The 17500-nt window shown below is 39.1% G+C and overlaps 2 protein-coding genes across 3 annotated transcripts in view; one reads left to right on the top strand and one right to left on the bottom strand.

The window, feature by feature from the left end:
* Positions 1-4551, top strand: part of shtd (anaphase promoting complex subunit 1) — a 51412-nt gene extending 46861 nt beyond the window's left edge. Inside the window, exons 18-22 of the mRNA XM_086532939.1 lie at positions 2259-2534; positions 2743-3016; positions 3497-3619; positions 3961-4072; positions 4298-4551. Coding sequence (XP_086389065.1) covers positions 2259-2534; positions 2743-3016; positions 3497-3619; positions 3961-4061 — 774 coding nt within the window. The 3' untranslated portion in view covers positions 4062-4072; positions 4298-4551. The remainder of the gene's footprint in view (positions 1-2258; positions 2535-2742; positions 3017-3496; positions 3620-3960; positions 4073-4297) is intronic.
* A 5284-nt stretch (positions 4552-9835) lies between these two features.
* RN-tre (USP6 N-terminal like RN-tre) overlaps positions 9836-17500 on the bottom strand; it is a 33874-nt gene continuing 26209 nt past the window's right edge. For both annotated transcript variants that reach the window (XM_043020593.2, XM_043020594.2), the window contains exon 11: positions 9836-14910. In XM_043020593.2, the coding sequence (XP_042876527.1) occupies positions 13982-14910 (929 nt within the window). In that variant the 3' untranslated portion in view covers positions 9836-13981. The remainder of the gene's footprint in view (positions 14911-17500) is intronic.

Genomic DNA, 17500 nt, shown 5'->3' with positions numbered 1-17500 from the left:
TCTCTCTCTGGCTCTCTCTCTCTCTTTCTCTCTCTCTGGCTCTCTCTTTCTCTCTCTCTGGCTCTCTCTTTCTCTCTCTCTCTCTCTCTCTCTCTCTCTCTGGCTCTCTCTCTCTCTCTCTCTCTCTCTCTCTCTCTCTCTCTCTCTGGCTCTCTCTCTCTCTCGCTCTGACTCTCTCTCTCTCTTTCTCTCTGGCTCTCTCTCTCTTTCTCTCTGGCTCGCTCTCTTTCTCTCTGGCTCGCTCGCTCTCTCTTTCTCTCTGGCTCGCTCTCTCTCTTTCTCTCAGGCTCTCTCTCTTTCTCTCTGGCTCTCTCTCTCTTTCTCTCTGGCTCGCTCTCTTTCTCTCTGGCTCGCTCGCTCTCTCTTTCTCTCTGGCTCGCTCTCTCTCTTTCTCTCTGGCTCTCTTTCTCTTTCTCTCTGGCTCTCTCTCTCTCTCTCTCTCTCTCTCTCTCTCTCTCTCTCTCTCTCTCTCTCTCTCTCTCTCTCTCTCTCTCTCTCCCTCTCCCTCCCTCCCTCTCTCTCTCCCCCTCCCTCTCCCCCTCCCCCCCCCCCCCCCTCTCGGCCAGCTGATCTGCTTCGATGGATGAGAGTGAGGGGGGGAGGGAACTAGAAATGAGAGATTTTCTTACACGAAGACAACCAACCAGTCGTTGGGAAGAGAGAGAGAAATACGGTGATTTTAACAGTACAGTAAGACAGCGACCGAGACGAGACGAGACGCCCGGTGTGAATAACGCCTTGTGGTGTTCGTATCTTATTGGGTTATTATATTTTCACGCTTTATTGGCAGTTTTTTTACGTGTTTATTTCCGAGCCGATCTATTTTTTTTCTAATTGTCGATGTGGGTAATAATGATAATAAAAAAAAAGTCGCGGCAAAATTATTGACAAAGAAAAATGTTTTCGTGTTTTTGATTATCTCAATATATCTTTTATTTCACGTTTTCTTCGTTATGAAACCGAAGGGCGCTAATTTGGACATAGCTCACAAATGAAGAAAAAATAAGTATACATATAGATACTTAGTTATTTTTTATTATGTATATCATATAGTTATTTTTTATTATGTATATCATATTGTAATTAAAGAAAGTGCGAGAAGAAAGGAAATGCTTAAACACCGGTTCTCGCAACATAGCGGAATCTCTAAGAATATTATTTTTTATTATAGAATCATAAAGATGGTGTTTTGAAAATATCATAAGAGCAATAATAATATTTACGAAATACTGTGAAATTGTTATGCACAATATTTGTTACTTAATTTATTTTTTATTATTTATTTTTTTAATGATTTATTTTTTTTATTGTTTTTTGTCGATGATTTTACCAACTCTAATTAACATAACAACAATATTGAAAGATTAGTATCGAAAGAAAAAAAAATGGCTTCTGGTGACAAAGATCAAATAAACTAAATAAACTTGACAAAAGAAAAAAAGAAAAAAATCCGAGGAGTGAACCGACGGGCCCAGACCAGCCAAGCATCCCACTCGGGGGAAAGACGATTCCCTCGCCCCGATGGACGGGTCGACGAAGACTGGTCGCAGGGAGGGGGGGAGGGGGAGAGAGGAGGAGGAGGGGGTAGGGGTGGGGAAGGAAGAGGAGGAGGAGGGGGGTAGGGGTGGGGAAGGAAGAGGAGGAGGAGGGGGGTAGGGGTGGGGAAGGAAGAGGAGGAGGAGGGGGGTAGGGGTGGGGAAGGAAGAGGAAGAGGAGGGGGGGAGAGGAGGAGGAGGGGGGTAGGGGTGGGGAAGGAAGAGGAGGAGGGTAGGGGTGGGGAAGGAAGAGGAGGAGGGGGGGTAGGAATGGGGAAGGAAGAGGAGGGGGGGAGAGGAGGGTCGGGGTGGGGAAGGAAAAGGAGGTGGGTAGGGGGGGGTAGGAAGAGGAGGAGGAGGAGGAGAGAAAGGATAGTGATGGATAGGAATGGGAGTGGAACTTGGGTCCGAGAAAGGAAGAGAAAGAATGGTTGTTGAAAAAGTGGAGGAAAGAGTGTGAAAAGGGAATAAACAGGGTGGGGCAGGAACAAAGGAAAGGGAAAGAAACTCATCACTCACACACACCACACCACACGCCACACCAAACACAAATACGCATGAACACAAACACACGCCCGCGCACCCCTGACGCACACAAACATACACGCATAGGTTTATGTCTATTCGCGTCCACGAGCGTGCGCCAACGTGGCTGGCTCCACGGCATATTCCACACCGAGAATCGTCACCCACATACTAACAGCCTCCCCCCCCCCCCTGCAGAGCGCCCTTCTGGAGGAGGTGAGCGGGTGCTCGGCGAGACTCGTGCGCACCCTGGTGGGGGGTTCCACGCCCCCGCAAACCCCTCCCACCGCCGCTGCCGCAGCCGCCTCTGCGACGGGTTCCTCCTCCTCCGCGTCTCCTTCGGCGCCAGCCCCTGCGAGCCCCCGCATAGAGGAGGGCGAGGCGGCCTTCACGCAGGCGCTCGTCACTATCATCTACGAGTACCTGTCCGTCGGGAAGCCGCAGGCCATCACCAACTGGCTGGCCGCGCTCCAGGTAGGTAGGCCACGGAAGCGAAGGGCGCTCGCGGTGCACTCGCGAAAGCACTCGCCTCCGTACTCTCATTCATTCGCGGATGGCCTCGCCCATTTACTGAGGGGAATTTTAATAGTTTTAGCTTTGATTTTAATCTGAATGGAAATACACTCACTCGCCCACTTGATAAAAGCACGATGCAATTCCTTCCACCCTTCCACCCTTCCAGGGCGTGCGTCGCATCTCCGTCCTGAGCCAGAGAGCCGGCCTGCTGCTGTGGCAGGTGAAGCTCATCTCCCGCGCCGCTCACTTCCTCTACTCGCTCTCCCCGCCCCCCTCCGCGTCCCCGTGTGCTGGGGAGGCCCTGTCGCCGATGGAGGTCACCTCGCCGAGCGGAGGCAGCGGGAGCGGCGGGAGCGTCGAGCCCAACCCGCTCGTGTCGGCGGAGCAGGCCCTCTCCCTCATCAAGCGCCTCGAGATGCTCACGGACTCGTGGTTGGAAGGTGAGGCCGGGTAGTCTTTGCTTACGAAAGAACACGAATGCGAAAAAAGAGAAAGTTCCTTTTCGTCCTCCCATAAAACTGCAATACTTCTGTCACGCTGAGTGTAAAGAACATAATGTGCTGATATGGATGCTGTACTATAATTTTAATCACAAAACAGTAAAATATTCACAGAATGACAAACACAAAAACTACTCTAGTATTACAATGAGTGAATTAGAAACCTCTGAAATAAAGCCCATTTGGGATACCATGCTGGAACCGGGCAAGCAAATCTATCTCCCCCTCTTCAATGGGTCATAGATTATTCTACCTCCAAGATAGGGAATGGAGGCAGATCTCAACGATCATTTATATGTAAATATATACAAAAAAAACAAAGCTGGATTAACTCCTAGCATCCATCCCTAAAAATGGATGTAATAAGGGCACTGATTTTGGCTCCCCCCCCCGCTAACACGTAGTACCCAACCATTGCAGAAGTGTCCGAAGAGGTGGTTCGGTACCTCCGGGGAGAGACGGAGCGGCAGTACTCGGCCAAGTGCGCCTTCACGCTGGTCATGAGAGACCTTCCGCTTCCGATGTATCTGCTTGGTGCTGAAGGTGAGGACAGAGAGGGGAGGAGAGAGAGGGGAACTGAAAGAGCGAGCGTGTGTGATAGGGGAGGGAGAGTTTTGTGTGTGTGTGTGTGTGTGTGTGTGTGTGTTTGTGTTTTTGCATGAGTGTGCGTGTGCGACGTGCATGTGGGAGTGAGAGCGAGTGGGGGGGGGGGGATAAATTTATTTTATTGTGATGACTATCAGCTTCAAAGAACTGATCCCCTCAAAATGGAATACAGGAAAAAAGTGACAAGCAGTCCTTGTATCCGAGTTCCCAGTTCTGGATAATCTCTATGTTCCTCGTATATTAATGTGTTTTCCATTTTTTCCTTTCTTTCTTTTTAGACTTAACAGATCCCATATCCTTGCTTGCTGCCCTGCAAAAGGCCAGAGTTCCTCCTGCTGCCATTCCACCGCTCATCAGAATGTTGTTTTCACCAGCGTAAACTTTGATCTGGTAAGTTTTACTTCTCATTGTGTGTATGGACAAAGTGATGGACACACACACACACACACACACACACACACACACACACACACACACACACACACACACACACACACACACACACACACACACACACACACACACACACAAAATGTCAAGATTATTATGTAGAGTCTATTTTATGTGTAAATGAAATTCATATGAAAATAATTTGCAATTTCCCTTTTTTTCCAGATTTTAAGAGAACCACCAGCAATATAGTATCATTCAGTGCTTTGCAAATTCAACATTATTACCGTCTGTATAGATAATAATTATTAAATAGTTGTGTATGTCTGTGCAGGAGTACAATCTATTTATATACATTTTCAAATTGGGTTAACTTGCAGATCAACATTTTTCAGAAAAGGAAATCATTGTAGTTATATGTTATTGTTATGTAATACAAAACTACTTTACTTTTTATAATTAAATATAATTGATCAAAACCTGTTTCTTCTTATCCATTTTAATAAAAGAAGAGACTGACTTTTGTGTCTCAACACCATAACCAAAATTTTTAATCCCAAGTTATAAAAAGTGTGTCATTAACCCTCTCTGGATGTGTGGTACACTACTGTACCGCTCATTTAAAAGCCCGTTGGCCGGGTGGCACAATATGGTGCCAGTCATTTAATTGATTTAGGCCTAAGCGTCTGAAAGCCCCGGCATTGTGACATGCAAGGCTGGAATGCCCCCGTCGTGAGTGGGATAACCCGTTAACGACGGATGACGTGTTTTTTTGTCATACATGACACAGGACTTCTTGCCTGACAATGGGCGTCATGGCATTCAGGGATTTTGGATCACAATGTTATTTTATTGTACTATAAGTAATGAGTGAGTGATATTGACAATTGCAGTCATAATTATTATAGCTGCCATAATACTAAGCAAAATGGTTTTCAACTCACTTACAAAACCTAGATGGCACCACTTTCTTCTAGCACCAGCAGGAGACAGAGCCTTGAATGACACCCATCTAGGGTCTCTAGCAAGCACTATCTCTATAGAGCGATGGCACATAGCAAGTTCCCAACCTCTTGCTCTAAAGTACCGCAGATGAAAGATGTGCAGGCAGAACGAGAGGAGGAAGGTGACTCACACCATGCCCAATGCATACAATGTGCCCCTGTGCCAGTATGGATGCCTTTTATTATGGCACTCACTGTCAAAAGCACAAATTTCCTTCCTCTTCCCTACTTCTTCATTTTGGATGGTTATAAGTTTCATGTTCTTTCGTGACAGCACACAAATGCGAAAAAATAAAGTTGCTTTTTGTCCTCCCCTAAAACAGCAATACTTTTATCACATCGAGTATAAAGAAAAAAAATGAGTTGATATGGACCCTGAACTACAATTTTAGTCAACTGCAGAATTGATGGAGCCTGTGATATGACAAATATAAATTTCTAACACTAAAACACACAAAAAAACAAAATACAAAAATGGCTCTAGCTCTACAATGAGGGACTAACAGGGAATGGGAAAAATCAAAACATGTTGCAGAATCTGCCTTGCTTAGAAATAAAACCCATCCTGGAGACAGTGTAAGCAAATCTATCCCCCATTAGCAACGGGTTAATAATAGAGCTTATTAACAGGCCATTTCATATACACAGCCTTTTCTTTCAACTTGAAAGTTACAAGTAGACTACAAAATTAAAGAATATAAGAATCCATAAAACCCTTAGCCTTTTTCTCAATGAATTTAATTAAATATAATGAATACCATACAACAACAAAAATGTGCTGCAGTAATGCCTCTACAAATGTTTGTTTTTAGTTGGTTGGTCATGCCTAATCGCAAGCAAACCACAGTAATGATAGCAAGATCTTAGGAAAAAAGAAAGTCAAATGCTATATTCATCTTTAATATTTGTATTGTTAATTTCCCTTTTTCCAATTCAGTGTTAAGTATCAAGGCATTGAAAGTCAACAGACATTTCATATGGTCTCATATTTCACAAGAGAATTTAGTTTCCAGTCCTTGGAGGAGAAAAAAGCTTTCCTCACGAGAATTGGGTGTCGAGTTAATTTTCTTCAGAATACTTTACCATAATAAAGTAAATTACTAGTGATATCATCCTTACCTTTTTAGTAAAGCTGCCAACAGACCTAAAAATTATCAACCATTGAAACAATTATTCACCATTTCTTCAGATTTTATAGTCATTCTCCTTTGGTAATAATGTACAACCTTTTGTTCCTATAATTTGTACATTGATTAAAGCTCAGACATTGTTAAGTGGACATTTCTTATACGTAGAAACTGGTTAAATATACTCATAGTTCAGTATTTCTACAGCTCCTATTCTGAAATTACAAGTTCCTACTATGAACTGAACATTACATCATGCTTATAAAAAGGGGGTGGAACCTACATCTGAACTCTTCAATAACCTGTATTGTGAGTATGCAACAGATCACGGCAAATAATAAATTATATTCTACCGTCATGCAGTATGTCTTGCCTCCTCAGCCTCAAATATATATATACATAATTTGCAAGGATATATGAAGACAGGATCACATTATATATTTTTCTCTCTCTCTTTCCCATCCTTGAAAATAATCCTGGATATATTTTCCAGAATTTCATACTACTTACTAGGTAAACTTCCATACATTCTTATGTAAATTCTCACTCAATCTCTCCCTTATCTAAATCATATCATCATATCTGCCCCTCAAGCCCTCTGGCTCTTAGTCTACAGTGCATGGACTTCTCTCTGGAGCTTCGGCCCACCGATGTCCTCCTGGTAGTAACTGCTCACGGAACTTGTGTACAATTCATGTTTTGTATTGATAGAGTATTCCGTGTTCAGAACTGTAAGAGGATTAATCTTTGTTATCAGGGTGTGCATGTCTTACCTTTTATTTTTAATCAGTTAAATAACTTTATCAATGTGGGGGAACAAATGGTAATCTTAATCTTACTTCAGTTATGGGGTTGTGTAACTTGTATAGCACGAGTAAAGCATTGCAAAACTAGTCGGTGTCTTCCTGAATGGAGGTATGTCATGAATATTAATTTCCCAGAATTAGTATTATCTTTCCTTATATTCAAATTTTCCATTATGTGACGTCTGAGGCAAATGGCTGATTCCATGATAAAGAAACAAGATGGAAATCTGTTGACTCAGTATTTAGCATATATCATCATGAAGCTGTTAGAGCTCACAAATTTTACATATTTTATTCACTTCCAAGTAATCTTTAAAGATAAAACATGGTAACATATGCTATATATCAATGAAATTAATCAAATTTGTATTTACCAGTAGTAAAAACTCACCAGACCTGGGTGTTCAACCTGTATTTATAGTTTTACATGCACCATCTGTTATTGAATGTCTGTGACTAACAAATGTAAATGGTGTTACCTCTGCATGTTTTTATATGGAGTAAGTGCAACTATAATTAATGATCATGCTACCCCAACATTGTGCTATTATTTACCACATACAATGGTGCTGTTATAACTACTCAACTACACTAAATGATCTCCATCCTACATAACACAACACATTAAAAGTCCAAGCTCATTGTTGTAGTTACCACCTTGTGTTTACCTCATTCATGCGTTCAGTGTTACCAGTGTGTGCACAGTGACTGACAAGAGGTAAAGTCCTACTGTAAGCACCTGCCTTTGGGTACATTCCCGACGGTACTCGCATGTGCCGGTGACCAATGTCTGCTCCAACGTAGATACCTGTACTCTCGCTTCCACCTGTGGTATACCCTTGTCGACATACGCATTCCACCTGTTGCTGCTGTAAAACCTCGACAGGCATGCTTTAGTTGTTACTCTGCATACTCAAGTTCATGCAAAATATATTACTTGTATTTCATGCATAAATTTTTTTGGAATTATATCCATGAGAGTCATGCAATTACATAATGGTAGATGTTATTTGGTGTGCTAAAGTAATTAAATATAAGCTTTAGTGTTTAACAGTGCAACAGCAAAATCAATTACTGTTATTATCTACATTTAGGAACTCCGTACATTCTAAAGGTGAGGTAAGCTTTATTAATTGCTACTATAGTGTTTAAGATTCTGCAGTTTTTGATGCCAGACACTGATGTTAACTCAATTATTTTTTTTGTTTTTTTTTTCATGGTGCTCCTTTCAATGAAACAAAAAACATAGGTCTGAAGATACAATCCACTTTAGTGACACTTACATATATTAACCTTCTTTTTACATAAATATACATACATATACCTTACCATAGATATGTATATACATTTTTTTTATTTAGTATAAACATTCCATTACCTTTTTACATATACTATGCTACTCAAAAATATTAATTTTTGCACTTTCCTGATTTTGAAAGAATGTAAGTATTTTGTTTGATAGATCTCACAAGTGGAAAATAAATATCTTCTTTCTTGTCACGTTCTGAACAACCAAAAACTAACACTTCCATCTCATAATATTGAATTATTTTTATCTATTCATTTTCTTCAAACATTCCCTATGTAATCCAGTTATTGCAATCCTGCTAATTAAAACTATATATATATTGTATTGCTGTTATTTATAAATCGGGATCTATAGGGGGGAAAACTAGGGCACATTATTAAATAGGAAAGGAACAAAAAAATATATATGCAGTCTGATTCACGTCCTTTGCAAATACAGTACAATAGTTAGAATATAAGTATTCGTGATCTCTGGAGAACTGCACTGTGCTTACCATCATAAAAGATAAAATGGTGAGGAAAAAAAGTGGAGGCTGAAAAAAAAAAAAAAAAAAAAAAAATCATGTGTCTATGGTTTAATGGATGAATATCATGGTTGCAGTTAACTTGCAAACCGTGTTGGATTAACCCAATTATTGCCATGTATAGCACTAGGGATTTCAAAGTCATATTTCAAAACTGTGTATGTTTATCTTTGACTTATATAATGCACACAAAAAAAAATGTTTACCGGAACTTTCATCTTTTGTTATTTGCTACACACAGAGAAAGGCTAAATTACTTAATTGCACTGTTCTCTGGGTAACAATACTAAGGAAATAAAGCTACAAAACATGTTTGGATTTGCAAACAGGTAAATTGGTATTATGTCTGCCTTGTTTATTTGATTAGCATCATCCAAACTGCTGGATGTTATTTTTAAAAATCTTTTTAATCCCCCCACGTATTGAGGGGAGGGATCACTTTCATACTCTACATTTCCTATTGTTGAAATTGCAAGATATTTATTCCTTCAGTAGTGTAACGATGTGTAACTAAATGACAGTCAGTATCACAGTGCCATTACATATCATACCATAAGTCTAGAAAATACTAGAAAACACACATCTTAAGGTGGCCACCCCAGGCTGCATGTTTTAAGATGGACTTATCCCAGATGGGTCAACTCTGATGTTACGTCTTTGTTATAAAATTGATCCCCAAAGATTTTGTTAGATTAAAAAAATATCTTCAAAGGACAAGTCAACTGTAGTTTCAATCTCATAAATACATGCCTCTTCAGAATGGTAGAGAAAAAAAAAAAAAAAAAAAAAAAAAAAAAAAAAAAAAAAAAAAAATATATATATATATATATATATATATATATATATATATATATATATATATATATATATATATATATATAGACTGTCTTCTTCAATGGCTAACTAAAGGTGATATTTCTATCAACTTGTAGTTGCAACAGGAACAGCAATAATAAAAACCCGGAATGGGAGATGAATAAAAAAAAATATTCCCTTAGAATTTAAAAATTTATTTAACCATTATATTGATAGACATTCTCTTGAAATCTCCTTGTACAACTTACAAAGTGCTTATAACACATTGGATTCCCAGTATTGGCTTCCTTTGGAATTTTTATTAAATACTGGGAGGATATCAATAAAATCAATATAAATTCTCAGTAATCAGTTACAATAATATGACATCTGATACAATATAATGTACAAAGAATAAGTATAATTTCAAACCTTCACTTATTTTTTATTAACTATACACCTCTTTGTAGTCTTTCCTTAATTTTCTATCTTTTGTTAATTTCAGATCTAAATAAAATCTACATCGGCTCTAATACAACCGCTGAAAAGAGTCTCCTTTTCGCATCTTGGTTTTTTCTTTTCCTTTTAAGAATACCTGTATGACACTAGTGCCTAATCACAATCCAATGCCATGCAGAAATTATATATATATATATTATATATATATATATATATATATATATATATATATATATATATATATATATATATATTATATATATATATATATACTTTCAAGTCAATTTATTTCTTCCAATAAAAATAATAATAATAATATCATTAATAATCATTACTTGATAATGGTGATATTGATGATAATAATAAAAATAATATAGACAATAATGATATTACAGTTGTAATAACTTCAATGATAATCACATGGAAGAAAAAAAAAGAGAGAGAGAGAAATCTATCAATACACAGTACACTGGTAACCTTCCGTTTTCAAAAAGGAATGAACAGGAATGTCAACAATAAAAAGTGGGCCAGCAAAACTAAATTCTCTTGAGTCATTTCTTCCCCTCTGAGAGAGACAGAGAGAGAGAGAGAGAGAGCTTGTTATACTGCTTTCCAGAAATACAGTATATCATTGGTAGGTTAGATTTTGCGCACAACAGGTGGCCTGATGTATTAGAAGGGGATAAAATCTGTTCCAACGGTATTTTGTACAACAGCTCTTGGCTTCAGTGAGTACTTCCTTTTTGTTTTGTTTTTCTTTTCAAGTTTACAAAACAGAACTATGGTTATATTAATGAAATTTATTCAAGAGTTAAGTAGAAACTAATTTGTGACAAAAGATAACTTTCCATTTTTCTCTGGTAATGAAACAGAAAAAAGAATGACGTAGGAGTCGGAGAAGGAATATTCTAATCATAAGGCAAAAATACAAAATGTGCTTTTGCAAACCCACAAACATTACACAGGATGGAAAGAACATAAAACGAATAGATAAGGCCTTCCTCGTCTCATTTCTTTACCAATGCATATTTGGAGAAAAAGGAAAGCCAATGAGGATCAGTAGAATGAATGAACGGGCAATCTAGTGACTGCAAGAGAACTCAACCTACTTTACAACCAAATATTATGCTTTTTGGCTAAAATAAACCTGATGTTAATAATTAAACTCTCAGCTGCCTCCGTTGTTGTGGTGTGTTAACACATGACTGACATTTGCTGTCTCTTAATACTTAACAACAACTTTTTACCTAAAGTTACATATGCATGTTATGTTACAAGACTGCACTGTAGACGAAACTGACCCAAACGTTTCTTCACCAACATAAAATTATCACATGAGTGCCTGCAACAATATTGCTATCCAAATATCCAAACATTTAGTCTAATTTACATTCATTTACCCTCCATATTGTGAACTACAAGTGAAGGTGTTATATAACGACGTACGTGCAGGAAATCCAACTATCATTGGCTATATCACTGACCTAGCCTGCGTCAACCTGATGTTTTTATCACTAACAGCAAGTTTCCATGAGGCCCTAGTTTCACAGAGATTATAAGTGATGATTCTGTGTCTCTACTCCACAATATGGAGAATTAAAAACTTCATTTGATATTCAGGCTCAATCAACTGTGCATATTCTAAGGAAATCACTTGGGGAGTATGACCCCTCCCCCCTCCATCACTTACTCTCTCTCACTGGATATACATCATCTCTATGTATTGTTTTATTTCCCTTATCCAAGGTGCTGAGTTACTGGACCCTATTTTCCAACTACTAATCAGAAGAGAGATGAAAACTTCTCAGTGTTTCCCGGCTTTTTCTCAAGGAAAAGAAGAAATTGCTACAACGTAGGATATACAACAAGCCTTTTAAGCTCTTAAGAGAAAAGAAGGGGTAAAAAAAAGAAAACGCAAAAGGCTACAACATTACGCAGCCAGAAAACAGTGATGTCCTTTCACTGATTAGATGCACGTATATTGTCACACTGACTCTGGACCTTAACCGTGCACATCTATCATCCACACTAGGAAAATGCAGCTGATACATGTGCACACATATACTGTACATTTCATTAACCATTTTTCACTCTTTGACTTGGAATGGTAAAAAAATACAGTCCAATATGAAATTACAAAAACATTCTACAGATTTACCTTATAATGTGCCACTTATATTACTCTTTCTTGCATATTATGAGAACAATGTACTTGAGTACATAATACTGCTTCAAAGTATTGTCAAAAAAAAAAAAAAAAAAAGAGAAAAAAAAAGAAAGGGTTATTGTGTTAAAAAGAAATAGTATGGATATGTTTTTCTTCTTTTCCGTCTGCAATATAGACAACATTAATCTATTCTCTAAAATATAAAAGCACGACCAAAGTCTCACTAATCATCAGGATTCCTTAAGTAGGCATTTAGTAAGAAACAACTAAAAAAAAAAAAAAAAAAATAGAACTCAAAAGAGAGCAAGATGATTCAGAACCTAGCTTTCGAACAAGAGAAAAAAAGAAAGAAAGAAAGAAGAAGCATTTAACGACCACTTGTCACAGGCACCCTTGCGCTCAACACTGAAAAAGGCCTTTGGTGCATGGTCCGTCTCCTGCCCTGCCTCCCCTCGCACTTATTCTCGATATATATATTTATATATATACACGAAGCACTCACACACTTATCACACAGCAAGATTTATGCCTGAAGAAACATCTACAAATAAATACTAAATGACGCAAATACAACAGGATAATGAGCATTTTTTTCTCATTTTCTTTTTTTGCCGCCGATGCTACCTACGTCGAGGCCTTAGCCATATGGGCTCTTGGATTCGATCCCTTGAATTTTGGAATTATTGCACAGAGGCATAGTGAGTATTTCTATTTCCGCATCCAGTCCCCAAATATATGCTTGTTGAAGGCGCGGTTCCACTAAATGATACTTGAAGGAGAATTAAATTAGGGTATATATAAAAAAAAAGAATACTATACCACGGTAATAGTACATACGCTGACTGGACCCATAAAAAGCATACAGTATAGAATGATGGAAACGCCAGCTGTTTTAACACAGCATATAAAATCCTAACAACACATCTGGAATGTTGCATTAAGAGAAAAAAAAAAATTAAAATTGCAATGTTGATGATAAAAAAATGATCTTTGTTAACAAAATAAAAGGAAGGAGAAAAAGGGGGAAAAAATAACGCGAGTGATTAACATCCTAGACCTCACACAGCTAGCAAACACTGGACCTACAAAAATAAGGCCATTCGTTTGACCTTGACCTTGGTTGGCAAAGTTGATGAAACTGGGCTGATGGCATGACTGTGTGCGTGCCTGACCAGTCATGCCACCATGTTAGTATTAACAGTCATGGGGGCCCTGCGGGTTGCAGCAACTCTGCTTCGCCCTCCTAGACCTACTGGCCAATCACCAAGAGGAAAGGGGAAAAATAAGGAAGACTAGAACAGGAGTCATACAAAAATATCCTAGAATTGGCTCTCTAATAACAGGAGTGACAGATCATCTAGAAACACCAATTCTATTAAGTACACTTACTAATAACGAGCCTGCAGCTCTTACAGTCACCCACGCACACACACGCACTCGGTCACTCACACGTCAACCAACAATGTTTTAGCATGACTTGGACTTCTCTCTACTCTGGCAAAAAGTATCAATTTACACAGATCTGAGAACTTTCAAACAGCAGACAACAGTAATATCTGTATTCATATTGCTGACTTTTATTCTTACAATAAACTTTAATTCAGTATTCTAAATAAACTCAAATTTATAATCTTTTCTACAAGTCCAGTGTACCAATAGCTATATACATATATAACCAACCAAGCTCGGAGTCAGAAGCCCAGGATGCTGAACTTGTACTTATAAGAGACCTTCACTGTATTCTGGACTATCTAGCGTGATGGGGCGAGATCGAGCCGTCTGCAGCTTCGGCAGTGAGGGGGATATGGGGGCTGAGGAAGGTCTCATCCGCGGGGAGATGTCCTGCGTGAAGCTCGTCTCGCGTAGTGTGGTGGAGAGATCTGACGAATCATCCAGAATCGATGACGAGAAGCTTTGGGAGGGAAGATCTTGGGAGTCTGCAAAATTTCGCGAGGAGGTATTTGGTCCCGGAGACAGCCCTCTTGGGGAGGAGAGAGCTTCGTCCCTGTCGACGCGAATTGTGATCCTGTTAGGATCGTCGGGGCTCGAAGTAATGTACTTGGGGTGTTCTCCTGCAGGCGGAGGAGTTCTCGGGGCTTGAGATTTTGATGCTGTTGATTCTGTGTTCCCTGAGTATGGCACGAAGATGCGTACTGTGTCAGGCGTCTCCGTGGCCTTCGGCGTGGCAGGCTCAGATTGCAGGGCCTCGCCGTCTTGCAAGGTCGTCTGACTCACAGACAAACAGGACGGCCTCGGGGTGGATGGGCTGTGGGGGGGGCTGCCCGCCAAGCCATTATGCACGACTTCACCATCACTCTGAATCGACCTTGCATCGCTGTGAACGTCACCATTGGTCTGGGTGGGCAGCGACTGGGATGGCGAGTGGTTGTTGGAGTGTCTGAACTTCTCCGTGGGGGACCTTGGGGAGCGCACTGACTGCACAGAACGCGTGTCAGGGGAGATGAGGGAGCGGCCCGACTGGATGGAAGCTGCGTCCATGTCGCCGCGCCTGGCCAGGGTGACCGAGGAGAGGGTGGAGAGGTCGGCCGCTGAGGTAAGAGATGTGTTGGCAAGGGAGGCCCGGGACCCTCCGACCCCACCCAGGCTGCTCACTTCATCAATGCTGCACTCCAGTGAATACCGCGACCCTGTAGCCGCAGCCAGCATTTGATCAGAACAATTTGTATTTGGCCATGCATTAAAATTACGTCACATCCAATAGACATATTCTGGACTTCTTGAACAACTAATGAGTTTTGAAATTTCATGGATTATTATGAATTCCAATAAATATTCCAATGACTGGAGTACAAGCATCCATGAAGAGACTATAATAAAATACCAAATCCTGAAAAAACTTTTTGTCTACTAATAAAACTGAAGTCATTTCTGTCTTAGAAGTCCCTCTGCAATATCAACAATGACACTAACAATGACAGTTAAGTAACAAAACACAGTTATACTTACACAGCACAAATTTGAGCAAATCTGCATCTTTAAGGAGAAGCAAGACAACAAGGTCATTGTAGTACAAGTAAAGCCGCCTTGTCCTTCACAAGTGCACATGCAAGCATTCAGTGCTAAATATTCACAGCATATAGTACACAGGCCCAAAAACAAGACACACACACAAACACACACACAAAAACACATTTATATACATAGGATTATTACACGAAAAGACACCATGCACTACCTTTATCTACTGAACTCTAATACTTCTTCCACTATCATTAGTCCACATGGTTATGGTTGTCTTGTTCATGATCGAGTCATTCATTACGAGAGCCAAAAGACATCATCACTTCTCATGGCACCTGAAATGGGTTTACATTCTATGCGACTCGAGTCACAAGACATGTGACTATGTCCTTAAATTAATGTATCATTGGATCTTTTTTCTCTTTTCTTCGTTAAATATAATATACTAATTTATCTTGTTCTTCTCAGTACTTGCATTGATATATTTCTTTTTTCTTCTTTTTTAGAAACAGAAGTGATCACGTCTCATTACCTCTTATCACATTTTCTAAAGAGATTTTGTATATAATCTGCATGCAATTACTCATGCAAAAACTTTTTTTTTTTTCTTTCTTTTTTTTTTTGCAACTATCTATACCTCTTGGAATTTATTTCTTCCATACATTATACACCTGCATCCTAGAATCCCTGTTACATACATACATATACACACATAAATACATACACATACATACATTCTCTTCTCATACCTAGCCATTAAAAAGGAGGAGGAGGAGGAGGAGGAGAAGGAGAAGGAGAAGGAGAAGAAGAAGAAGAAGAAGAAGAAGAAGAAGAAGAAGAAGAAGAAGAAGAAGAAGAAGAAGAAGAAGAAGAAGAAGAAGAAGAAGAAGAAGAAGAAGAAGAAGAAGAAGAAGAAGAAGAAGAAGAAGAAGAAGAAGAAGAAGAAGAAGAAGAAGAAGAAGAAGAAGAGCAGGAGAGGGAGATGTAGATGTAGAAGGAGAAGGAGGAGGAGGAGAAGGAGAAGGAGGAGGAGGAGGAGAAGTACAGAAGCAAAAGATAAATGTAATGAAAATATAAAAGAAAGCCTTGATCAATCACCATCTCCATTCAAGAATCCAAAATAAGAACACAAGTTGCAAATATTTTCTTTCTATTTTCTTCATCTTTCAAAACACACTTCAAGAAAATCCATTCAACACACAATTCACACTTTTCACATCAGCCTTACTCTCTTTAGATACACAGCACAGTCATGACACTAAGACGACCCAACCCGTTCCCTTGAATTGGTCGAATCTGAATGAGTATACGAGCCAAGAGGAAGCAGCCTTTGTCAACTTTCTGAAATCTGGATCATCAAAATCTGCCATGTATATGTGAAGCACAGTTCATCATCAGTTACTGAATTATTTTGAATTTTTGTTAATTCTTGTCAAGAGTGTCATTGAGATTTTTCTCAATTTACCTACATATCTTTGCAAGATTAGGGCAAATAAATCTCTCTAACTAAATCTAATTTCAAAACTGAGCACATCACTTCCCACAGGACTCGAGAAAGGAAATTCTTGACCAGACAAACTATGTACACAAAATTTTCTTAACTTTTGTGTCCCAACTGTACCATTTGTTAACTTGCCCCTCAAGGCTGTACTATCTATGCAATATATATTAGATCAGATCAATTGCACCAAATATGGAGATACCCATTTCACAGTTTTTTTTTGCAATTCCAATCATTTTTGCTTGCCAATGCAATTCCAATCATTTTGCTTGCCAATGCAATTCCAATCATTGTCATCTCAGAGGAATAAAACCACTAGGAATGCTTTTGTAGGAATTTCACACCTAATAACACATGCAAGAGTTTAGTTGTATTTCCACTAAGACATACAAGACAAATTTTGAATACCACAACATGCAAAAAACAAAAACAAAATAATGATAATAATAGTACTAAAATAAATTAAAATATAGTGGGTCTGCACATCCAGGACACAAACAAAATTTCATACCAATAAAAGTGATAGTATCAATCACATCAATACTAGACATATGAAAACACATAAGACACTGATAAATCATTCACATTTGATACTAAAGTGACAAAAAAAGCAAATCATAAAAGGGTTAAGGGTGTGCTAGGCAACCTACAGATACACGTGACATGGCAGACGACACAAAAACACGACACGCCACTTGTAGCTTTGCAGTCCTTTGGGGATCAGGGGGAATAGATATGGGGAAAATTCAATTTAC

Source organism: Penaeus japonicus, unplaced genomic scaffold (assembly GCF_977035675.1).
Source record: "Penaeus japonicus unplaced genomic scaffold, GWHDUDI00000001_assembly GWHDUDI00000038, whole genome shotgun sequence".
NCBI classification, from domain to species: Eukaryota; Metazoa; Arthropoda; class Malacostraca; order Decapoda; family Penaeidae; genus Penaeus; species Penaeus japonicus.
The sequence above is the reverse complement of the archived record's forward strand: the minus strand, read 5'-3'. Positions and strand labels throughout refer to the sequence as shown.